At 37.3% G+C, this 25,169-nt stretch overlaps 1 protein-coding gene across 6 annotated transcripts in view; it reads left to right on the forward strand.

The window, feature by feature from the left end:
• Positions 1-22,146, forward strand: part of TUT7 (terminal uridylyl transferase 7) — a 35,155-nt gene extending 13,009 nt beyond the window's left edge. For 3 of the 6 annotated variants that reach the window (XM_083818123.1, XM_083818125.1, XM_083818124.1), the window contains exons 8-28: positions 922-991; positions 1,891-2,017; positions 2,757-2,876; positions 3,881-4,012; positions 5,924-6,104; positions 6,505-7,631; positions 7,757-7,907; positions 8,570-8,656; positions 9,925-10,025; positions 10,535-10,592; positions 11,292-11,395; positions 12,470-12,559; positions 12,647-12,760; positions 12,867-12,944; positions 13,614-13,791; positions 14,988-15,035; positions 15,146-15,237; positions 15,820-15,935; positions 17,559-17,884; positions 19,594-19,670; positions 19,844-20,161. In XM_083818123.1, coding sequence (XP_083674249.1) covers positions 922-991; positions 1,891-2,017; positions 2,757-2,876; positions 3,881-4,012; positions 5,924-6,104; positions 6,505-7,631; positions 7,757-7,907; positions 8,570-8,656; positions 9,925-10,025; positions 10,535-10,592; positions 11,292-11,395; positions 12,470-12,559; positions 12,647-12,760; positions 12,867-12,944; positions 13,614-13,791; positions 14,988-15,035; positions 15,146-15,237; positions 15,820-15,935; positions 17,559-17,884; positions 19,594-19,670; positions 19,844-20,038 — 3,572 coding nt within the window. In that variant the 3' untranslated portion in view covers positions 20,039-20,161. Of the gene's footprint in view, positions 1-921; positions 992-1,890; positions 2,018-2,756; positions 2,877-3,880; positions 4,013-5,923; positions 6,105-6,504; positions 7,632-7,756; positions 7,908-8,569; positions 8,657-9,924; positions 10,026-10,534; positions 10,593-11,291; positions 11,396-12,469; positions 12,560-12,646; positions 12,761-12,866; positions 12,945-13,613; positions 13,792-14,987; positions 15,036-15,145; positions 15,238-15,819; positions 15,936-17,558; positions 17,885-19,593; positions 19,671-19,843; positions 20,162-20,262; positions 20,447-20,642; positions 20,908-21,080 lie in introns of those variants that run through there. The other 3 variants (XM_083818127.1, XM_083818126.1, XM_083818128.1) reach the window with 3 other exon arrangements.
• Positions 22,147-25,169: the final 3,023 nt, after the last annotated feature.

Consider the following 25,169-nt stretch of genomic DNA (forward strand, 5'->3'; position numbering starts at 1 on the left):
AAAATAGTGAATGATTATCAGATCTGATATACTGCATTCTTGGCTGAGTTAATAAAATCACGAATGTTGAGATAATAAAGAAATTGAATGTCAGAAAATAGCTGCACGTCTCTAGTTGTGTCCAGGTCAACATATTTCCACAAACATAGGCTGGGTAGAGAATGGATTGAGAGCAGCCCTGCTGTCAGGGACCTGGGGGAGTGTTGGTTGATGAGAAGCTCAATGTGAGCTGGCAACGTGCGCTTGCAGCCCAGAAAGCCAACCGCATCCTGGGCTGCATCAAAAGCAGGGTGGCCAGCAGGGCGAGGGAGGTGATTGTCCCCCTCTGCTCTGCTCTCGTGAGACGCCACCTGGAGCACTGCATTCAGCTCTAGGGCCCCCAGCACAAGAAGGGCATGGACCTGTTAGAGCAAGTTCAGAGGAGGGCCGCAAGAATGATCAGAGGGCTGGGGCACCTTCCCTGTGAAAACAGGCTGAGGGAGTTGGGTTTGTTCAGCCTGGAGAAGAGAAGGCTCCAGGAAAACCTCATTGCAGCCTTCCAGTACCTAAAGGGGGCCTACAGGAAAGCTGGGGAGGGACTCCTTGTCGGCGATTGTATTGATACAAAGAGTGAAGGCTTTAAACTAAAAAAGGGTAGATTTAGATTAGAAGTAAGGAAAAAATTCTTTACTCAGAGTATGATGACGAAGTGGAACACGTTTCCTGGAGAAGCTGTGGATGCCCCATCCCTGGGGCTGTTCAAGGCCAGGCTGGATGGGGCTTTGGGCAGCCTGGTCTGGTGGGAAGTGTCCCTGCCCATGGCAGGGGGTTGGAACTGGATGATCTTTAACATCCCTTCCAATCCAAACCATTCTACGATTCAATGATATTTTCTGTCAGTACCATAGTTAATGTGGCTTTTTCTCTTTTTTTCCTCCCTAGAATCATTTATTGAAGTTGATGCGGATTTCCATACTAGAATACCAGTGGTGGTGTGCAGAGAAAAGCAAAGGTGTCTGTTGTCACTTTGTGTGTTCTAATAGTATATAGCTATGTAAATTGTGTGTACCAACATCTGACAAGTGACATTCCAGTACTAAATTATTACAATTCTGTTGATCTTGAAACATAAACTAACACTCACGGGCAAGTCATTCCTAGTCTAGAATAAGAGTGTAAGGGTTGTTCGGGCCCCAGCTGCATGTTGCCCGGTCCTTTCAACCTTTATGGTTTCCAGCATATGCCTTTACCGCTCCATTTGGGATAACTGCTTAACAGGAGTTCCTTTGCTGCCTTCTAGATAACTTAGAAACTATATTAAATTAAGGTTTTCTTTAAGGGCAAGATCAGCTTGCTTAACCTCACTAGTATTTCACAAATTTTATTTTGCCCATTTACTGGATATCACTTAAGATTCACCCAACGTTCTGTAAATACTTGCTGGTACAGGTATATTATCAGTTATTTGCTGCTACTTTGATCTCTCACTGCTTGAAAATGTTTCTCGTTCTGTGGAAACAGTGTAGAAACTGTTTTATGATGGGTGTCATGTGGGGAAAATGTTTTTGATTCATAAATGAAATTGGTACTTTAAGTTTTGTTTGTTAACTTTGTGGGTTTTTTTTAGTTCAGTGAATTAATATAATTAGAGTTGATGTCACTAGAAACATACTTAAGTTTGAATTGTACTTGAACACACTTTCACAGAAAGTTACAATGCATGTATTTTCAATCTAATCATAAATCAAATTGGTTTTCTGTGCTTCTTTTAATGTAGATAAGCTGTCTTGGAAAGGCTTTTAAATCTTTCCTGGCAGCCACGTTCTACAATGTTTTGTGAGATGTCTTCTAACCTACCACCATTCTTACAACTCCTTCAATATCTTTACTTTTTTTCTCTTTGTTTTTTAGTGGCCTTATTTGTAAAGTAAGTGCAGGGAATGAGAATGCTTATCTGACAACAAACCATTTGGCTACGCTTGGAAAACTAGAACCCACTGTTGTATCTTTAGTGATTGCCTTCAGATACTGGGCAAAGGTAAGAGTTATTTTTATTCCCCCATCTGTGAAAATATTGAATGAACATTGGTACTATGCTGGTGAGACAATACATATGGTTTAGAAAACAGTTGTTGAAACTGTTCTTAGAGTTGGAAAAGGGATATTCTTTTTGTTATAAGTTATCTCTAGTTGTTTTATAATGTTCCAGTAAATTTCAGAAGTGGAATTTTCAGATTCAGTTACTGGCATGCAAGGCTATAAGTGTCCTGCTCTTTTTCGTTACCAAAGTCAGAATGTATATGAAATGGAATTGGCAGTTTCCTATAAATGTAATCCATCATGAAAAAAAAATGAAAGAAAAACTGATTGTTTCCATATGTAGATTAAAACCTTTCTTTTTCAAGATTTTGTGTATGCAGTTAAAATATGACTTATAAAAGCATAGAAAATCATTTGAACTCAGTATATCTATGGAAAACAAGTCATCGTTTTGAAAATGTTCGGTGTGCTGTTTTGCCAGTCTATGTACTCTGTCTGTGCAGTATATTTGCAGACCAGGACTCTTAACGCTGAAAAGTTTGTATTAATGTTATGACTCCAGTAAACATTCATGCCTTGAGTGGAAGATGTGAATGTTCATGTCTCACAAGAGGTGGTCAAAGATACCTGAGTTTCTCTCAGTATGTGTACTGTGACATGCTTCTGAACAGGAATTAAAATGATATTTTGCAAGTTGTCTCTTGAAACATTAATGACTATCCAATATATTTTTACAGTTGTGCTGTGTTGATCGTCCCGAAGAAGGAGGTTTGTCACCTTACGTGTTTGCATTAATGGTCGTCTTCTTCCTGCAACAGAGGAAAGAGCCTTTTCTACCTGTCTACTTGGGATCATGGGTATGTATATTAATAAACTGAATATTGTGAGTGAGAGGACAATCCTTTTAACTTTTGGTGGTGGTGTAACCTGTCAGCTTTTTGCTATACTGAGCAAGCCATACACCAATCATTTCTGCTGGAATTCAGAAAGAATGTGATTTCAGCCATGCTACACTTAACCTTTATGTACTTGGCTGTAAGGATGCAGTTCACAATCATAGTCACTGAATTAAGTATTACTGTTGACCCTTTAGTGAGTAAGGAGAGTAGGCCATTGAATAATGCAATTTGTAACAACCTACTTCCTCATTTATTCAGTCTTTCTTCCATACTCTTGAGAACTCTGAATACATATAGCTATACCCCAAAACAGTGTCTTGGACTTTAACATCTAATGCTTCATTTCCAGTGAAGAATACGTAGACCACAGTTAGGGAGCACATCAGTTTAGTATTAGTCCATGGGATCAGACTAGGGGTTTAAAACATGTATTTCTTGACTTTAGAAGCCTGAGATGCATCTTAATATTAGGAGTGCTGTTAGCGACAACATCCGGTTTTCCAGGACATCATTCAGCTGTTTGTACCCATGGCATGCATTTTTATTTGTACAGTCACCTGTTAATATTTAGTGTGCATGTTCTAGTTTCCATAAGCAATTACATGGGCCTTGCAGTTAATGATTTCTTTCGCTATGTGATTGACTCATTCCCAAAGTTTCTCCGCACTGTGCACTGGGAGAAAAAAGCCCTATACTATATGACCATACAATTAAAATACATGTATTTATTGTACAGTGTGCCAAGACAAGGTTCGGTGAAATACGGATACCCTTCCAAAAGCACTGTGTCCTTGAGAGCTTTTTGTAGAGAAGTTTAGGGAGAAGAGAGAAGCAGGCTGGGATACTTTCTAGGGCCTGAAACAGCTATTTTTAAACTTTGTTCTGTTTTGGCTTACTACTATATGGGAAATGGTTTAAATTCAGATAATGTTAACTTGTGTTGCTTTTCCTATTTCTTCTAGATTGAAGGATTCTCATTAAACAAATTAACTAATTTTCATATTAAAGAAGTGGAGAATGATGCTGTGGTTTGGGAGCATAACCCTCCTGATGACGCTGATGTGCCACAAGAAACTTCCCCTAAAAGGGACAAGGTGTGAACCGTTTAATTTACTTCTGTAGTAGTCTAGTAGTCTTTGCTGCTTTGGGGGAAGAAAAGAAGAGCTTTCTATTTTTGCTTTGTTTTTGTGTTGCAAAACCATAAGATGAACTGGAAGGTTGCATAGCTGACTAGTACAAGTACAAGGCTTACTATGCTTATCTCTTGCTGCTTAGAAGCCGGCAGGTGTTAATTCAATCTCTTTGATAAGACCCTGGGTTTTAATCTGTTGGGTAGGAAAATGAAGCAATTTCATTTCAGAATTAGGTTAAGCATATGAATGCTGTTTTCTCTTACTGATGTCATCTACCTGGACTCTACCGGCCTGTAAGGCCGTTGACATGGTCACACATAAAGTCCTGATCTCCAAATTGGAGAAATGGATTTGAATGGTGGACCATCCAGTGGATAAGGAGTGGGCTGGATGACCGCACCCAGTGGTCAACAGTTCCATGTCCAGGTGGAGGCTGGTAATGAGTGGTGTCCCTAAATGGTCGGTCTGTCATGGCACCAGTGCAGTGTAATGTCTGTATCAATGGCATAGTGGGATCGAGTGCACCCTCAGCAAGTTTGCAGAAGACACCAAGCTGAGTGGTGCAGCTGATATAACGGAAGGGATGCCATCCAAAGGGACCTGGACAAGCTGTAGAAGTGGGCCCATGTGAACCTAATGAGGTTCAACAAGAATAAGTGCAAGGTGCTCTGCACCCTGACATGAGCATGGACTGAGAGAACTCATTGAGAGCAGACCTACAGAGAAGGACTTAGGGGTTCTGGTGGACGATAAGCTCAACATGAGCCAGCAGTGTGTGCTTGCAGTCCAGAAGGCCAACTGCATCCTGGGCTGCATCAACAGAGGAGTGGGCAGCAGGTGGAGGGAGGTGAAGGTGATTGTCCCCCTCTGCTCTGCCCTTTTGAGGCCCCACCTGGAGTGCTGCATCCAGGGCTGGGGCCCCCAGCACAGGAAAGATGTGGATCTGTTAGAACAGATACAGAGGAGGGCCATGAATCAGAGGGCCAGAGCACCTCTCCTATGACAAAAAAATGAGAGCTGGGGATGTTCAGCCTGGAGAAAAGAAGGCTCTGAGGAGACCACATTGTAATCTTTCAGTACTTAAAGGGGGCTTATAAAAAAAGATGGAGAGCAATTTTTTACATGGGCAGATAGGGATAGGACAAGGGGGGACATTTTTAAAGAGGGGAGATTTACATTAGAGGTTAGGAGGAAATTTTTCACTGTAAGGGTAGTGAGGCAGTGGAACAGGTTACCAGGAGAAGCTGTTGATGCCCCATCCCTGAAAGTGTTCAAGGCCAGGTTAGATGAGTCCCTGGGCAACCTGATCCAGTGGTGTCTCTGCCTATGGCAGGGGGGTTTGAGTTAGATGATCTTTAAGGTCCCTTTCAACCCAAGCCATTCTATGATTCTATGATTAGTTTTGTAACTATTCTTAGAAATCATTTATTTTATAATAATTGTGTAGGCAACAGTGTTACTATGTAGTTGCATGTTACAACATTGAGCAATAAAGTATAGGCTCTATAATCTATTCTGTCAAATGAGATTAGATGTGGGGTTTTTTGAAATTTATAAATTATGACACAGACACTTAAATAAGCAATTGTTAATAATTGACACCTTTAACCATTGCTGCAGTCTTTTGTTCTGAAGTATTACAATACAAGCTTATGCTACCATTTCTTTTTTTTTTTTTTTGCAATTTCTATTGCAATTGCAGGAATATAGAAGCCACTATAAATTTTGTAATATTACATTTCAGATAGAATACAAGGAAATTGAGCTATCTGACGTTATTTACAAATGCATATTCTAGATTAGCAGATCTTTTAAGAGCTAAATACCTATGTATGCATTATATTATTTAAGCTTTTCTTCTGTAATTGACAGGTTCCCTTAGTATTTGATTCGGGACAGCGGTGTTCAGCACCTGCTGGGCAGCTCTGGGTAGAACTGCTTCGTTTCTATGCCTTGGAGTTCAATATGGCTGATTTGGTTATTAGCATACGACTCAAAGAAACAGTGTCTCGTGAATTAAAGGACTGGCCTAAAAAGCGGATTGCTGTGGAAGGTATGTTATCAAACTGTATCAATAGACTTTATAGAACTGTTACCTTTAATTTTGCAGTGTACTTTCTTGGCTATTGACATCATGCGCAGTAACCTAGAATTCTTTAGCACCGAACAGTGATTCCCAATAATACAGTACAACATGTTTTGGTATAATCGGTTTAGTATTTCATTTGGCTATTTTTTAGTATTACCAAAAGTAGTGTAAGTGGATTTTAAAAAAAAGGAGAGGGGGATAATGGGGAGAGGGAGTCTTCAGCACAATTCACAGACTTTATGTGCTTATACAAATTTTTAAAGTAATTAACAGTAGTAGGGTTAATTTTTTAAGGATATAAGTTATAATTTAAAAAAAAATAGGTTAAATTCTACACTGCTGGTTCACTGTTTCTTTCTGCTAGACCCATACTCAGTCAAGAGGAATGTAGCAAGAACTTTGAACAGCCAGCTAATGTATGAGTATATTCTTCACTGCCTGAGAGCAACTTACAAGTATTTTGCCTTGCCTCACAAGAAGGATGTAAAATTGAGCAAAAAGTCCTCTCCAAATGCCAATGAGGAGAAATCCCAAAATCTGGACCATGGAAATGATGCCATAAAGCACGAAAATTCTGACTTGCAAACCTTGGATGATAGAATGAACACAGCAGTAGTGGAAGATTATGTAATTGAAACCACAGATATTCCCCAGGCGCATAGAACTGATTCTTCAAAGGTGTGTGATGGCTCAGAAAGCTTGACAGAAGAAGAATTAGCTGATGATATAAGTCATTTGGGAATTGCCCATGAAGATTCAGACTGCATAGTTGAGGAAGTTATTTCTGGAGATAATGAGGGGTTTAAACCAAGTTGTGAGGAGACAGAGAGTGGAAATGAAGAAGAGGAGGAGGAAGAAGAACAAGGAAGAAGATGGAATATCTTGACTACTGAGCAGGGAATAGATGAAGACAGCGATAGTGGAGATCTTCCTGTTACAGTGATTGAGCATGATATAGAGCCATGCTGTAATTCAGACTTGGAAGGTTTTCAAAACACAGCACTTACAGAGAGTGATGAGTTCGGCTTAGAGTGCAGTGGTATAATTGATGACAAGATTGATGTTGATGAGGAGAGCACTGAAGGTACTGATGAACTGGATGAATCCCCACAAAAATTCATGTGTTCAACACAAAGTCAGTTATCTGAGATGATTAACACTGATGATGAGGAGGAAGAGGAGGAAGAATCAAGTCTTCTAAGCCAAGCAGTGTGTGGTGGCATCATGAGAGCTGAAGGTGAACTAGATAACACATTCCCTGGATCTGGAGATGAGGATGCACTGTCAGAGGAAGATGATGATTTGTCCATCACCAATAAATATGAAGACAAACATTTCAAAGAAAATGTGGACGGATCTCTGAGAATCAATTTGAGTCAAGAGGATCTTACTGAAAAGGGAAGTCTTTATGAAGAGAACACAGCAATAGAACAGTGTTTAGAATCTGAACTCTTTTATAAATTTAGTAAAACAGCTTTTACAAAGGGCAAGGTAAGCAAGCTTTAACAGAACATAAGCATATTGCTAGTGTTCTATTATCAGATATATGAAAGTACTACTCGAATTCATTGAAGGGTTATACTTTTTAAAACCAATCTTGCTTTCTGTTCATGCAGTCTCCTACAGTAGTGTGTAGCTTGTGCAAACGGGAAGGTCACTTAAAGAGGGATTGTCCAGAAGACTTCAAGAAAATTGAGCTAGACCCACTGCCACCGCTGACACCCAAATTTTCAGTTATTCTAGATCAAGTTTGTGTCCAATGTTATCGTAAGTTTTTTCCTTTGCATATTGTGGGGAAGAAAAGAATTGTAAAAACCAATGTAATAACCACAGGCTAATGTTGTTATTATGGAGACCAGTTTATTTGCCACACTGCATCCAACTCTTACGGATATACTTCGTAAGATTTGTAAGGCTACAATAGGACTGTATCTAGAGTGTGTATCTGGAGAAATACAAAATACTTCCACACACTGTCTAATTACTCAGGCATCTTAATATAAATCTAAGAGTTTAGTTTGGGGTGGAATCTTTTGACTGATGCTTCCAAATAAACCATTCAAGTAATGGTTCTTAGCAAGCAAAGACTTCAATGTTCTAGAAGTCTTCAGTGGTCTTCTTCAATGGTCTAGAAGTATACTGTTTTATAACACTTCTCCACTTCTATTCTTTTCAGAGTGACCCAACTTTCCTCCTTTCTCTCTCACCATTTCTGACCTGACAAAATGCATTATTTGTCTAATTAATGTTTTTCTTTGAACAGGTATTTCTCTTCTTCTTCATCCTCGCTTTTTCCTTCACACTTGAATCTTCTCTTGCTCTTCTCTCCTCCCTGCTGTGTGCCCCTCACTTTTTCATTTGAATCTTTGCCATTGACACTTTCTACAGATCAGTTTACCTTAACTGTTTTTTGTTTGTTTATTTTTAAGAGGATTTTGCACCAAATACTGTAGAGGATCAGGCTCGGGAATATATACGACAAAACTTGGAAAACTTCATTAGACTGGAATTCCCAGGTAATTAGGTAGTTCAAGCTTTATATTCATACTTTGGTAAGTTCATAATTGAGTGTTTTCCAAGAAAACCTATCATACCATCATAATAAACATTTTAGTATTGAACATCTGTATTGCTGCTTAGCACTACTATATGTCATTACATTAATTTCTGTTATTTTTCATTAAAATAGCCATTAACTAGTGCAGCTTAATATCTCAGTGTTGTCTATCATGCCCTGGACTCCCTTCCTGTTAACACGAATTTTATTTCTTTGAACAAACAAGACAGGCTCAAACTATGTCAGTTCTTGTTTATTTTTTATTAAAGAAAAACAAGACCACACAGGTTTTGTTTTAAGCCTTCTTGGACTGAGTCATAAATACAACAGTAGCAACGAACAATGACAAGCTAAGGAGAAAATCAAAGTAATAGTAGAACAGTTTTATGATAGGTGGTTTAGCTGCATTCATTAACTAGGCTTCTTATTTATACAACAACAATAAGCTTTTTATAGTCTTTAAGAACCCTCTTAGGATTCCTAATTCCAAGGCTAAAAAACAATATTTTAGTTTATGAACGTGTTTCCGTTTGTTTCAGCACTTCTCTTTGATTTTATATTTTTTTATATTTTGATTACTAAGACATGGAAAAGATGGTAATACCTCAAACACTGCGTATATCTATCTATCTATATGCACTTACATACATATATATATATTAGTCTGTGAGTGTGTATAAATATATTTAAAAATTATGTACAGGGCCAAGAGAGTCTGATCCATATTGTCCCTACCAAAAGTTATTGATTTTGAAATATTTTAAAATTCTGACCTGTCTTCAGACCATATTTGCTTGAAACTATTATTTTGTTTCTGGATTTTTTTATTTAGCACCTTGGAATTCAGTTCATAGTCTTTAAAAATTCACAGAATTTTTTTTTTTTTTTTTTTTTTTTTTGCTGGAGCCTAATATGTTGACAGACGGGTCCCTTATTATGAAGTTTTCTTACAGAGAGCAATCTTGCATATTTTAGTAAGATTTCAGCCTATGCCTGCATGCTGATCATATAGCTCCAGGACCACCTAATTTGTTTCTGAATCTGTCAGACTTCTCTTTTGAACCAATAAAAATTGATATTTTTTTCCAGGTTGATAGGAAATAAATTTTGAAGTGCCATAAAAAAACAGTGTATTAAAACATATTAAAAAGCATACAGTGGTTTGAAGGCTATATATAGTTTGAGATTCTGTGTCAACGTGATTATAATCCATCATATCTTTTACAGGAACAAAGCTGAATTTGTTTGGTTCCTCAAAAAATGGCTTTGGCTTCAAACAAAGTGACCTTGATATCTGTATGACAATGGATGGGCTGGAAACAGCTGAGGTAGCTTGACAAGATTTTGCTGTTTTTCTAATAAATGCACAACTTTGTTTATATTGTACATATATTGTAGCAAATTTATGGTTTTGTGAAAGTTTTTCAGATTAGAATAGATCACTAGTAGGTGGCACAAAAGTAGATGATTCATTTTTTTGGTATTGGTCTAGGCATGAGTTCAAGAACTTCTCTTGGTAGTCAGTTTTCTTCTGAATTATGCACTAGCAAAACTTTGCTGTGCAAATAACACGCTTTGTAGCATGAACAACTAGAAATGGAAGACAATGGAAAAGGACATAAATCTCCTTTCATGCCTAACAAAAACTTTAAAAAAGCCTGTGTTGGGTTACTGTCTAGTGTTGAGATACGGAACTCAATTATCGTTTAAGCTCATTTAAACTTAAGCAACTTTATCTTAAGCAGCTTTAAGCTTAAATAGCAAGTAATAAAAGGCTCGTCTGAAATACTTGTAGCAGATATTTCAGTTTTGACTTTTTCTTTTTTTAATGTCTTAGGGACTTGATTGCATCAGAATCATTGAAGATTTAGCAAAAGTTCTCAAGAAACAGTCAGGTAACTCTTGAATATTAAAATAAGCGGTTCTGTTTGTGACTTCAATTGATGTGATAAAGTTCTGCAGCACTGTAGATGGAAAATCGTTAGTATAAAACTGTACTGATGAAGTTAATATTAGAGTAAGAGTATATATTGTAGCTATTTGGATTTATTTGCACATGCAGGTTTTAAGGTTACAGTGTTTTAAAACTGCATCTGAATTGGACAGATATTAGATTCATAACTTAAATGCATAAGAACAAGCCTTAAGTTTGAGACTTCAAGCTAGCAGTTATGTTGTATGTTCAGTGCCTAACAAGGTAATGGTAAAAGGTAGTCTAATACAAGCTTACACAAGATATTCTGCTCAATCTACAAGAAAATACTATTTTGTTTTGCTTGTTTTGATTTATCTTAAACGACTTTAATATAAGTGGAGTAAACTGTAACTCTGATCTCTTAAGTTTATTTTTGTTACATTTAGACTGATCTTTGTTTTATCGGGGGGCATATGTGTATTTGGATATAATGTATATAGTATATTCATAGTGTTTAACAAATGCCTAAAGTCATTGTTAAAATGTAAGTAATACAAATTTTGGTATCAAGTAAGATTTGATTTTGTAGCATTCTTACTATAGCTGGGCTTAGTTGTAAAGCATTCCATACTGTTATGACTGTATTGCAGCCATGTAGTAATTAAACATTTCTTCCTAGGTCTCAGAAATGTCTTGCCTATAACAACAGCTAAAGTCCCAATTGTCAAATTTTTCCATGTCAGAAGTGGTCTTGAAGTAGACATCAGTTTATATAACACTCTGGTAAGGTGATCTGCTTTTTAACAGAAAAATGTGGGGCTGCTTCTTGACAATAGAATGATAGCTTTGTTGAGGTTCAATAGTCAACTGTTTCCAGTTACCTATTTCTGTTTTAGATTGATAAGCCAAGGGATTTTTTTTGTTTTGTTTTGTTTTAACTGAGTGCAGTCAATTGCACAACTGAGACTTTAGAATTGTGACATCTATAAGACAATATATTAGTTACTCAGTAAGAATAAGCAGTAGAGTTTTAGGTGTTTAATTCTTTCCGTAAATCAGAAAGACAAATTAATACAACTTCAGCTTCCCCATCCCTCACTTCCCATCGCAGCTCTTGCCTAACCTTTAAGACCTGGGACAGTGATTTAGAATCCAGCTTCAGAAAAAAAGACCTTGGCTGAATATTTTAAACAAGTCTTGTTTATTTCAATATCTCTGTACTTCAGTAGCCAGTTCCTTGCAGCATCAAAGGAAAGTAAGTTTTAGAGTGAAACATTAAACTTTATGAAGCTTCTGTTTGAGCCCAAGGGGAGTCTTGAGGAGGATACTTCAACCCATAAGTAAGTCTGCAAGTCTGTTTTTGAAGTTACACGTCCAGATGGGTCAGTTGATCGCTCTCACAGTCTGAAATGAAATCTTTTAGTTCATGATCGTACTTTTTACCATATAGTTGGAAAATGGAGTAGTAGATGAATTCTTCCCTTTCTGTAATACTGTTCTGTGAATGCTGCTTTATACCACTTCAGAGCAGATGAAGGTGGTTTGTCAGCTTTTTAACAGATCAGGTGATAACCTCATTGTCGTATGCTTCCTTTCTCAATATACACTTTACTACACAGGGCTTCATCTGTGTTTGTTGAACACGCTACTCTGTAGACTTTTTGTGGACAAACTGATTATTTTTAAATAAATTAGAATGGAAGAAGTATGCATATACACATGTGAACTCAGTCTGCAGTGCTCTGAATCGTTCATTGACTTTTACTCTCTTAACTTAAAAAAATTTTGTGTTCTCAGCTTATTCCCTCATTTCTTCAGAGCTTCTGTATTTTGTACATGACTTTATTATTTTCATAGGCCTTACATAATACGAGACTCCTGTCATCATATTCAGCCATTGATCCTAGAGTAAAATTTTTGTGTTACACAATGAAAGTCTTCACAAAGGTGAGTTTGTTTCTGACATTCTAGAAGCAGTAATGCCTGCAGCAAGAGATAACAATCACAAAAGATGTAATTTGTTTCTTTTTCTAGATGTGTGACATAGGAGATGCATCTCGAGGTAGCCTTTCTTCTTATGCGTATACTCTTATGGTGCTTTATTTTCTTCAACAGAGAAATCCACCAGTCATCCCTGTTCTTCAAGAGGTATAGTGTATCAAAAGAAATGAGTATCTGTACACAGTATTGACCAGAAGAATGTCAGTGCTGAATCTTAAGGGCTCTTCTAATGAGTTTAATACTATCTTTTCAGATCTACAAAGAACCAAAAAAGCCTGAAATTTTAGTTGATGGTTGGAACGTTTATTTCTTTGATAAGATAGAAGAGTTGGTGAGTAAATCAGAAAGGTGAATTTGAAATGGTGCTACCTGTAGCTCTGCACATGAAAAAGAATTCAGTTTAAGAAACATCCTCAAATATGGTGGTTGAATAAAGAAATGTAACTGGAGTAGCTATTCCTTTGAAAATCCCAACGTGAAGCTTTAGGAATGTGGTCAATTGTATTCAACTCAGTAATGCAAGCATCTATACAACAACAGCAAAAACACCAAAAAAAAAAAAAACCCTGCATATTCTGAAAAAATAGATTTAAAAGAAATTACTTTAAGGTGTTAATCATGATTAGTTGCTGGATGTGCTGTATTACTGGGTAGAGAATTCCTTCAAGTATAAGCTACATATTTGGCAATAGTTGGTTAAATCTGTTGAATAGTTTTGTATTAAGTGAGCACTTAAAGTGAATTAATACTTCTTTTGGAAAACAGGCAAAATCTAATGTTAGAAATATTATTAATTCTACACTTTAATTGTTAATGTTTAAAAAACACACCACTTTAAAATCAATATTTGTCTATTAATACCAACTGTGAAGGGAAGGGAAGTATTCTGGAGTAACTGAATCATGTTTCTTTATAGAACAAAGCTTGCATTGTTGGAGTTTCCAATTTACAATGTTATTCTGCCTAATGTAAGTATTGAAAATATTCCTGTCGTTTTCAGCCAGACGTTTGGCCTGACTTTGGCAAAAACACTGAATCTGTTGGGCAGCTTTGGCTGGGACTTCTCCGTTTTTACACCGAAGAATTTGATTTTAAAGAGCATGTCATCTGCATTAGGAGAAAGAATCTGCTTACAACTTTCAAGAAGCAGTGGACCTCCAAATACATTGTAATTGAAGGTAAAAGCACATAATGTACACATGTGGAATTGCTTTCATGTCCACATGAAAAAAATGATCTTTCCACATGGCTTGCTTATTTTTCTGTTACTAGATTGCAAGTTGCTGTTTCTTCATGTTTTAAAGTCTTTGTATAAAAATTCCCATTGAGTTTCAGTATTGCTAAAAGTTTTTCTTTTTTTCTATCTGCAAAGAAGCTACAAAGCAGACTTCATGCCTGGAGATTTTCTCACTAACACTAATTTTTGCAGAGTCCATATTTGAATAACTGATTTAATGCTGTTTATGTATTACACTGCTAATACCAAGGTCTCGATCAAGAAAATAAAGTGATACATTTCAGAAGTGTTCCCTAAGCCATTTTCTGGCCTATATGACTTTCATGATAAGAACTTCTGTCTTACCCCCACATACAACTTACTCTTTCATAGTATTGTAGAATATCCCAAGTTGGAAGAAACCCACAAGGATCAAGTCAAATTCATGGCTCCACACACGACCACCCCAAAGTCAAACCATACGTCTGACAGTATCCAAATGCTTCTTGAACTTTGGCAGGCTTGGTGCCATGACTACTGTACTGGGGAGCCTGTCCCAGTACCCGACCACCCTCTGGGTGCAGAACCTTTCCCTAACCCCCAGCCTGACCCTCCCCTGTCCCAGCTCCATGCCGTCCCCTCGGGTCCTGTCGCTGTCCCCAGAGAGCGGAGCTCAGCGCCTGCCCCTCCGCTCCCCTCGTGAGGGAGCTGCAGGCTGCCATGAGGCCTCCCCTCAGCCTGCTCTGCTCTGGGCTGAACAAACCAAGGCACCTCGGCTGCTCCTCATATGTCATTTCCTCTAGGTCCTTCACCATCTTTGTTGCCCTCCTTCGAACACTCTCTAATAGTTTTATGCCCTCTTGTATTGTGCACCCAAAACTGGGTGCGTTACTTAAGGTGAGGCTGCACCAGTGCAGAGCAGAGCAGGATAATCACTTTCCTTGACTGTCTAGCTGTACTGTGCTTAATGCACTCCAGGATACTTAAGTCACTTTAGAGATGGACTGCTGTGATCCTGTGTCCATGAACTTTTTCTTTTCATTGGGAAAAAAAATTCTTTTTATTGGGAAATAGCTGCCTTGGCTTATCCATGTGTGTATACATATATTGCTGATCTTGCCCTGGACTTCAATAATGTCTATAATACTCTCTATACAGATCCCTTTGATTTGAACCACAATCTTGGAGCTGGATTATCAAGAAAAAGTGAGTTTCCTGTTGACAAGTTTGTGTACAAAGTGACGATCTTGTCTTAAATCTTATTTTACTGGCTTGCTTGGTGTTTTCACAATGTTTTCTCTTTTTTGTTTCCCTAGTGACAAATTTTATAATGAAGGCTTTTATTAATGGCAGAAGGGTATTTGGTACTCCTGTAAAAATATTTCCTAAAGAATATCCATCAAAAATGGTAAGCTGCTTCTAAGAGAAGTATGTACATGCTCTTGGATGTATAAATTATCGCTTGTGGGAACATGGTTACAGTCTCCTTATTTTCTCTTCTAAATGTCTACAGTTCTCTAATAAATCATTAAGCATTATAATAGATCATAATAATAAAACATTAATAATAATATTAATAAATATTATTTATTATAAATATAATAAATCATTAAGCATAATAATGCATTAAAAAGCATTATTATATACTGCTTTCATGTTGTATAAAATGTGGATGCATGCAGAATACTAATAAACAGATATTCATTGTGCAGATTTTTCAACATTTTAGTCTCTGTCAAAAACAGCTTACCTTTCTTTAAGACTGCGTTTTTAAAAAGAACTTGCAGACTTGGTAGTTGGCAGGCTGCCTGTGAAGAAGAGGCAGCAGTGGACAGTTAATCTCACCAGGTTTTTCAGGAGTTCAGCTGCACACAAAAGGTTTATACTTTTCCGTAACTCCTACTGTAGTTCAACATTTGCTTATCTGTTTTGATCGCCAAGTGTATGGATTTGCAATTTAAATGCATCTTTTTTTATTTTTTTTTTTCAGGAGTACTTCTTTGATCCAGAAGTACTCACAGAAGGAGAATTGGCACCAAATGACAGATGCTGCAGAATTTGTGGTAAAATTGGCCACTTCATGAAAGATTGTCCCTTGAGAAGAAAGTGAGTGTAGTTCTGGGATCTGTGTGCAACATTTCCTTAGGTTTGTTTAGAAGGAAGATTAGAATAGGAATGCTAAAGCTGCACACATGCTGATATATTCTATACAGCATTAGAGCAAAAGTCAATGCATCTCTGAGTCCTCTGTCCAGACACTTCAAATAGGACGTGGTGTTTACAGAAGGCACTCTAGTTGGCTGTCTTCTGGAATCTCTTCTCTTATATTCCACCATCATCTCCAGTTGCTGAATAAGAGATGATACAGCATGCACCTGCTCTGGTAGTCCTCATTTGTGGACTGGAGTTATTTACAATTTTATCTTTTTAAGTGTTTTTTCTGAACCTGATTCTCCTGTTTACCTTCGTTGCTAACTAGTTCCAGAAGTATGCTAAATGCTGTGTAAACTAGTACTACCTTCTTTTACCTCTTTTAAACCAAACTCATTTTAGTTTCATGAACATTTCATAGGCATAGCATTGTAGGGTTTATTCAGTAATGATACTGCCTTCATGGGTTTGTAAGCCATGATTGTGCTTCTTTCCTTCTAGCTTCTTTCCAAGTTTGCGCCATGGCCTTTTTTAATATTTCCTCTTTAGACAGTTGCTCCGTTCATTTTAGCTGCCTTTCTCTGTGCCTTCTCTAACTCCACTACTTCCTTCTTAAAGGATTGAGACCAGATCAACATGCAGTACTCAGATATTGGTACACCATGGTTTTACGTAGTTTAAAAAAAAAAAAGAAAAAAAAAAGTCCCCTTTCCCTTGTTCTTAGTGTTTCATCTGATGATAAACATTAACCTTTTTGGCCAGTACTGTTTGTCAGTTAGTTGATTATTTTTTTTTGAGAGATTTCTTTAAAATTTTTCCAAGATGTCTTTTCTTAGCTCTAATTGCCAGCTCCAAGTTCAACATTGTATGGACATGATTTAGAGTATTTTTACCAGGATGCATTATTCACAATTTATCTATGTTGACACTTGTCTGCCATCATTTTGAGTCATTCAGTTTTTTTAGTTTCTTCCAGTTGCTTGCCATTAGTGCTGCATCTGTGTGAACAAATGAGCTTATTGTCATCTTCAGACCCAGAAGTTTCACTGATTGCTCTTTCTCCATGTCATAGATAAAAAGTTAAATAAACCCAGTAACGACACCTGGGTCCTCACTAATAGGCGACACTTTAAGTCACTTTGAACATTAGAATCTTCTCCCAGATTTTTAGAGATACTGTGAATGTAGACAGTTTGGGAAGGAAGGAAGCTAGATTTCTGATAAAATTGTACAAGTAAGAAATTGATACCCTATTTTTATCTGTTAGCATTTTGCTTGGTGTTTCTTCCACTGTCTTTAAAGCTGCAGCACGCAGATCTTCCTACAGACATTTTTATGTTTTTGAGATATAATTATTAGCTTTTCACCTGTACTGTAATCTAATCGCAAAGTTAAATCATTAAATGTATTTTATATCAGTATAGGACTGTTTGTTAGGAGAGTCAAAGGAGTTAACCTTATTTGACCGTCTGAGGAAATACATTAAATACATTTATTGTCCATATGCAATGCTTGTGGTTTTTTTCCTCCATGTATGTATATAAGGTGTATGAACTCTGTAGCCTTTTCCTCTTGCAGAGTAAGGCGGCGACGTGATTATGAAGATAGCAAAAACCAGAGGTACCCAGAAAACAAAGAGAAAAAAAGCAAAGAGGACAAAGAAACCCAGAATAAAACAACAGAAAAAGAGAGCTCAGTGAAAGAGGGAAAGTTGCATCCATTTACACCTCCAAAGAGCAAACCAACAAGGGGAATAGTGGAAACTGGAAGAGAAAAGAGTCCCAGGCAATCAGCAGAGAAGTGGAAGCGTCTGGAAGACAGAGAGTTAAGAGAAAAACGTTGTTTCATCTGTGGAAGAGAAGGTCATATCAAAAAGGAGTGCCCACAGTATAAAGCAGCTGCAGGTATGAAGCTGATCAACCTGAGTAGCTTAAGCACAACTTATTGTTTGGGAATTTTTAGCAGTGTTGACTAATGGATAAAGATTTTTGCTTTGAATGACATCACATTAATGCTGTCTCAGGTTTTAAAAATGTAGTCACACTTGGTCAGTTTTCTCTTCCTCACGTTTCAAAACTCTGCCGTATCCTGAGATGTGACATGGTTTCTCTTAGCAGGTAAGATGGAAGTAGAAGAAAGAGTAGAGTGTGTGTTGAAATTGCTTTCATTGTCCTCTCTACATAAGAGTTTGCTAACATTTCAAATTACAGCTTCTATTTTGGTGCACTGAAATATCAGTAAAAGGTAGCCTATAGCTCTTCCCATCATCTTCCCATACACAAAATATTTAGTGACCATAAGGTCACTAAATAAAAGAAATTGCTCAGATAAAATACTGTGAATGAAATAAAATAAAGAATGTTCCTCTTTAATCTGTCTTTTTTCCTGGAGTGAAATTGTAACTTTGAGTTAAAAAAAAAAAAAATTACAAAAGGGCCCCACACCGAGATCTTTACCGACAGACTTGAACAAAACAGTGAACTGCTAAGCAGTATCTAAGTCATCCTTCAGATTAGACAGATTTCTTATCATCTGTGTTGAAATGAAAATCACTCTGTAATAAAAATGAAACTTTTTAAGATGATGAATGGTACTTTCAGCTAGCTTCCAAAGGAACACAGTATTACAGTTTTCCCTTACGTAAACCTAAGAGCATTTAAATTCATACTATAGAAAAAATGCTCTACCGATTGCTCAGTCCTTGACATTTTAAAGTAAAAAACAGGAATCTGTTGCATAAACATAATTTCAAACCAGCTTTTCTCTATTAGCAAAAATGTTCCTTCTAGCTCAGATAAGGAGACTCTTCTTAATCAGCTGTATTTAGCAGAAGAGGGCATAAGACTGTACTAGCAAAATACTGGAAGTGGGAGGAAAATGGTTGCAAATATATCCAGAACTTTCAGGGTATTTGGAAGTATTCTTCATTTGATAAACCACTAGAAGTATTAGGTGGACAAAAAAGATGTTTATAAAGTAAGGCCATCCAGCTTCTGATGTTTTGAAGGTGCATGTCAAGTTTAAACTTAACTTTTGAGTTTCTTTATCTTTGAGCATTTCTTGCTACCATTTAATTTGCCATCATGTTGAGTTTTGCTGTGGTGAAAGTCAGTATGTCTGACTGTTCTGTAGTCACTGATGGGAATGATGGGTATTTTGTGAATTACTATATTTGAATTTGAAGAGGAGGAGAATTGATCTAGGTTGGGCTTTTGTTTTTTGCTTGCTTAGTGCCTGAAGTGTTCTCTGTAGTTGAGTAGAAGACTAAGAAGGAGCAGACCCAGAAGATCTGATTTTTGTTCCTTGCTGTGCTACAAACATTCTATGGGACTTTGGACAATTCTCTTAACCCCATGTCTTCATTTGTTCTCTGAAGATCCCAGACTTTCTCTGTAGATCTGGGAGAAGATTCCTTAGATGCTTATCTATAGATGCATCTCATTTCATTGTGCCCACTTTCCATATTATGAAATGGAGGAAAATAGCAATGTCACGTGTTTTCTGTGCTATGAAAGTAGATGCAAGTATCTATGTATTTTTTTTTATGTTATGAAACCTGAAATGGAAACTAGTTTCAAATTAGTAAATCTTGGTTATATGATGACCTTTTCAGGAGGATCAAAGCTGGAAGCATTGTGTGGATCCCCTTCTTTACCAACTGTTGCCAAACATGGTGGTCGATTAAATCAGGTAAACACTATATGTTCCTTTTCCTGGATCTTTTTATCTTTAAATATTCTGAAGCCCATGCAAAGTAACTAAAAATAGCTTTACTTAAGCTTTCGAGGAGAACCTTTGGGGGTGGGGGGTTATTGTTATAATTCAGTTTTGTTCGTTCATCAATACATATGTGTTATTTATAGGGAATGCTTATACATGAAGAAAAAAAGAAACAAAAAGGAAAAGTATTTTTGAGTCCCCAGTCAGGTTTGTATGTCTTAATTTCAATTCAGAACTTCTGTGTAAAAGCATGCATTTTTAACTTGCTTTCTCCATCAGTCCTAACGGGAACTCTGCCCAATTTGCTGAACGCAGCAGTAGTCTGGACAGGTTGCTAGATAATTCTGAAGTGAAAACAGTTTTTTTTTTTCAAGCTGGAAATGTGCATTTTTTCTCAGTTGTGTTTCGGGAGAAGAACACATAAGGCATGTTAATTCTGTCAGCCATTTGTTCTTTATTTAACTCTGATAGATTTATTTTGCAGAAGGATATGGTGTTTTTATCAATCTTTCTCTTCTCTCCCTCTGTTTTGGCATACATGGGGTTCTGTGTTTCTCTTCAGGGACGACATGTGGAGCACTTTCTTGTGAGGCTTCCTCAGAGTAATCGTCTAGAATTCCATATGATCAGCTAACTTAGGAGAGACTATGAAAGCACATCCTTTGTCTGAGCTGCCAAAATGCAAGAAAGTTAAAATTACACTTACAAGTAGCAGTCAGATGATGACATAAAGGCCTTTATGTACTCTCTCTGGATCAGAGATGTTTTGTGCATTGTGTTAGATGCATGGTTGCCGCTGCAGCTTCCTTACAGTAATTTCACACACTTAACTTATTAACTGGTACAATGAAGATTTTAAAAGCAACTGCTTTTTTTTTTTTTAACTTGAGTTTTGAATGCGACTGCAAACCATTTAGCAGCTTGTTTGTTTTCTTTTTCCAGGAAATATATATAAGTCTCTTCTGGGGCACCTGAAGGGGGATTTGAGTAGTATTCACAAACTTCTGAAGACTAAACTGCTATTAAGTACCTCATTAGAGTCTCAGTTTTTTGTGGGGTGGGGATAGTACTTCCTGTTTGAATTGCAAGACTCTTTCAAATCTAAGTTTGGGGATTTAAAGCACAAAGCAGTTTGACATTAGGTGTTTAGTTGGAAAAAAAAAAGTCTTCCTTGTTTCTATTTTAGTATTTCCTACTGTTCTCCAGGAGCTGATGTTATAAAGTTGATCTGTGTGTGATTTCTTTGTAGTTTGACTTAACGGTATTTTCCTCCTGTCTGGTTGTTTCATTTGCTTTATGTCTGTGTTTTTTTTTTTTTAATATTATTTGAAACCTTTAAACCTTTAAAGTGTGATGCTTTTTTTTCCCCCCCAATCTCAGGCAGCCTTTCCAATAAATATATGACTCAGGGAAAAGCCTCACAGAAGAGGACCCAACAAGAATCATGAGGGATATGAAGCACTGTTAAATTGCAATACAGGCCCTTCATTCACTTAAAAACTTACTTTGGCTAAAGCATCTGGATTCACAGGACAGCAGCATAAACAATCTTCAACTTAAAATACCCATATCTCTTTAAATTTAATACAAATTGCTAGTAAAAGAAACTGGATTTTAATATGGTCTCATACCATGGACCCCTGCTCTTAAATAGGTTGTTTTTAAGCATTTTAACAGAAAGCCACCACATTTTGTATTTGTTTACTAGGTAAATCATATAGATAAGGGCAAGTACTAAAAATGGACCAAGGTTTTGTCATTCAGCCTGACCATTTTAAAATGCACTAAAATTGTGTGCAAGCCAAATATGTATTTTCTTCAAAAACTAATTTTTGAAAGAGCAAATATTTATAAATGTTGATTGTTTACTGAATCCTTGTGTAAAATTGTATGAAATGTTTGTAGACTGCTACAGCTGTGTTTGCAAACAGGTTTTTGTGGTGTTTTCTTTTCCCCCATGTACAGAACTGAAAACATGGACACTAGGAAACATATGTAAAAGTCTCTGCAAATAAGCAGTGCCATTAAGGTTTTTGTTTTGTTTTTTCTCCTTCTGTGATTTTATGGGAATTCATTTGCTGCTGTGCTTGTGTACAAGAGGGGAAAAAGAAGAAAAAAAAAAAAAACGGACTATGAAACAGGTCAGTCCTGTTTGATGCTGCTAAGAATCTTTTTCATGACCTTGGGGATACAGACATAACTGCTTTATGTAACAGAGAAATGATATATGGCAACTGGGGAAAACACGTCCATTTTCGTAAAATGTGAATGGAATCCTTGGACCAGCCAAGAATTTAAGTAGTATTATCAACTTGAGCTTTACTTGAAGTCCTTCCAGAGCTGGTAATGTACTCTCTATCTTGTTCAGGAAAGGATTAGTTATGTCATAAAGTTGAAACCACTGTTATTTATGACTTTTAAATAAATTAAAAAAAAAAAAAAGAAATTCAGACTTAAGTTTCTATATTTCTTCTTAGGTTGTAGTTTTCAGTATTCCTTTACTTAAATGTAAGATTAATGATTAACTTGTTAGAATAATCTGTTTTTTGAAATGTCATGTTTAAATCTTTTTTCCCTACCTATCTAATTTTAAACTAAAGGTGAAAGCTAGAATTTCTAAAGTGACTTCAAGAAGCTGAGATCCTATTTTGATTTGCATCCATCTGTAACTGGCTATTTATAAACTTCTAGATTGCAACTTTTCAAAAAAAAAAAAATTTCCTTGACAAATTTTCAATCTTAGCCAGCAACAAACAATAGTTTCTTTTTTTCTGTAACTTCTGTCTTCATATAAAATTAAGCCATTTTTTCCTCTAAAAAAATGTTTTTTCTGTACTTTTTCATTCATACCCCAAAAAGTAGAAAGGCTGACATGGCTTCTGTATGGTTTTAGTACTCTGTTGAGACTCCATTTTTTGCTGATGGGAATTACCTGTATAAACCTTCAAGAGACTAAGGCACAATCTCACAAATAGAAGGTATTTTTAAAATGAAATAAATAATATTTATACATACTCACCCTCTTCCCGTTGTGATATTTTGTAGTTTAACAGTAAAACTTAAAAAATGTGAGATTCTAAACTCACATCCAATTGCAAACTGTTCCGTAGATTACCAGTCTTGTCACTTTGAAGCTGCTGCTTCCTTACACGACTACTAAGTCTGTATACTTACCAATGGCACAGCCCTAGAATAAAACCTCTAAAGTTGGGCTGCACAGTACAGGCATTACACAAATGACTAGTAAATGTCTTTGCCTAAACTATAGTTAAAGAGCACAGTCATAACTTACTAACACAATGATGCATTACAGAGAATAAACACAGATGATGAAGCTGTTGATGATGATGAGCATATCTACTGGATTTGTATGTTGTAAAATTTAGTGAAGGGATTTGTAATTACCTGGACTTCAGTGAAGCATTTGACATTGTCCCCACATGCCATCCTTGTCTCTAAATGGGAGAGACGTGGATTTGGTGGATGGACCACTTGGTGGGTAAGGAATTGGTTGGGTGATCTCACTCAGAGTTGTGGTCAATTGCTCAGTGTCCACGTGGAGTTCAGGAATGAGTGGTGTTCCTCAGGGGTCGGTACTGGGACCAGCACAGTTTAACTTCGTGTCAGTGACATGGACAGTGGGATGGAGTGCACCCTCAGCAAGTTTCCTGATGACACTGAGCTGTGGGTTGCAGTCAACACACTCGAGGGAAGGGATGCCATCCAGAGGGACCTGGACAGGCCTGAGAGGTGTGCCTGTGTGAACCTCATGAAGTTCAACAAGGCCAAGTGCAAGGTCCTGCATCTGGGCTGGGGCTGTCCCAAGCACAAATACAGGCTGGGCAGCGAATGGACTGAGACCAGCCCTGCAGTCAAGGACCTGGGGGTGTTGGTTAATCAGAAGCTCAACGTGCACTTGCAGCCCAGAAAGCCAACTGCATCCTGGACTGCATCAAAAGCAGCGTGGCCAGCAGGGTGAGGGAAGGGGATTCTCCCCCCCTACTCTGCTCTCGTGAGACCCCGCCTGGAGCACTGTGTTCAGCTCTGGGACCTCCAGCACAAGAAGGACGTGGACCTGCTAGAGCAAGTCCAGAGGAGGGCCACAAGAATGATCAGAGGGCTGGAGCACCTCTCCTATGAAGACAGGCTGAGGGAGTTGGGGTTGTTCAGCCTGGAGAAGAGAAGGCTCCGGGGAGACTTTACAGCGGCCTTCCAGTACCTAAAGGGGGCCTACAGGAAATCTGGGGAGGGACTCTTCATCAGGGGGTGTAGTGACAGGACAAGGAGTAATGGCTTTAAACTAAAAGACAGTAGGTTTAGACTAGATGTAAGGAAGAAATTCTTCACGCAGAGGGTGGTGAGGCCCTGGCACAGGCTGCCCAGAGAAGCTGTGGATGCCCCATCCCTGGAGGTGTTCAAGGCCAGGCTGGATGGGGCTTTGGGCAGCCTGGTCTGGTGGGAGGTGTCCCTGCCCATGGCAGGGGGTTGGAACTGGATGGTCTTTAAGGCCCCTTCACACCCAAACCCTTCTATGACTGGAAATCAAAGTAAAATAAAAGTTAGGTTCTCAATAACTTTCTTTTTATCCAAGAGCCTTCTTGCCTTATTGGGAGTATATTCTCAAGAGAGTGACTTTTCACATATATAGAAAAAAAAAAAAAGAGATGCACTGCATCAATAAAAAGCTTCTAAAAAAAAAAAAAACAGCATCAAAACTCATAGTAATAAACTGAACTATTAGTTTACAGCTGAATACTAATATAGAATGTAATAAATATTAATAAACTAATAGTTTAGAAGATTTCTTCTTTACCACTTGTATGTTCAGTACCTCTGTTATATTCAGTCTCCCTAAAGACTACACAATGAACACTGTCCACTGTGCTGTTTGCTGTGATTTTTTTGTTTCAAAGTGCTGTTGTGCTCTTGACATTCTTGTTTCCACAGTTGGAAAATGTCTTGTGCTATGATTACTTAGTTATAAGTGCTGAATAAAGATGAAAGAAGAAGTTCTCTCTCAGGTATACAGCAGAGCTAACTGTCTTCCTTAAATCAGCAATTTAATCTTAGTTTAATAGTTATCTAGATACCTACCTTAATTCATAGTTCCTTTTAAAAGAAAGTGTTCAGACTACAGAGCCAGCTTTTCCAATCCAGTTGTTCTTGTGAGAGTTGCTTTATAGATGTATTTAAAACAGGTTTGTCATTCATTTAATATTTTATTTAAACATCTTTAGTACACAATACTTCCTTTTTTAAACCAATCACAGTCTTATAAGACCTGCAGAAACTGCATCAAAAATGGCCTTGCTAGTGAAGAATATACTTTTTCCTATCGTAATGAAGTTATCAATAATATTTCTTATTGTTTGCTTGAACTACTTAGATTTTAATACCGATTTTACCTTTATCTTCTTTTGGCGTTGTACTGATGATAAAAAACACCTTAACAAAAGGCTGTTTTTCTAG

Source organism: Anser anser (assembly GCF_964211835.1).
Source record: "Anser anser genome assembly, chromosome: Z".
Lineage (NCBI taxonomy): Eukaryota > Metazoa > Chordata > Aves > Anseriformes > Anatidae > Anser > Anser anser.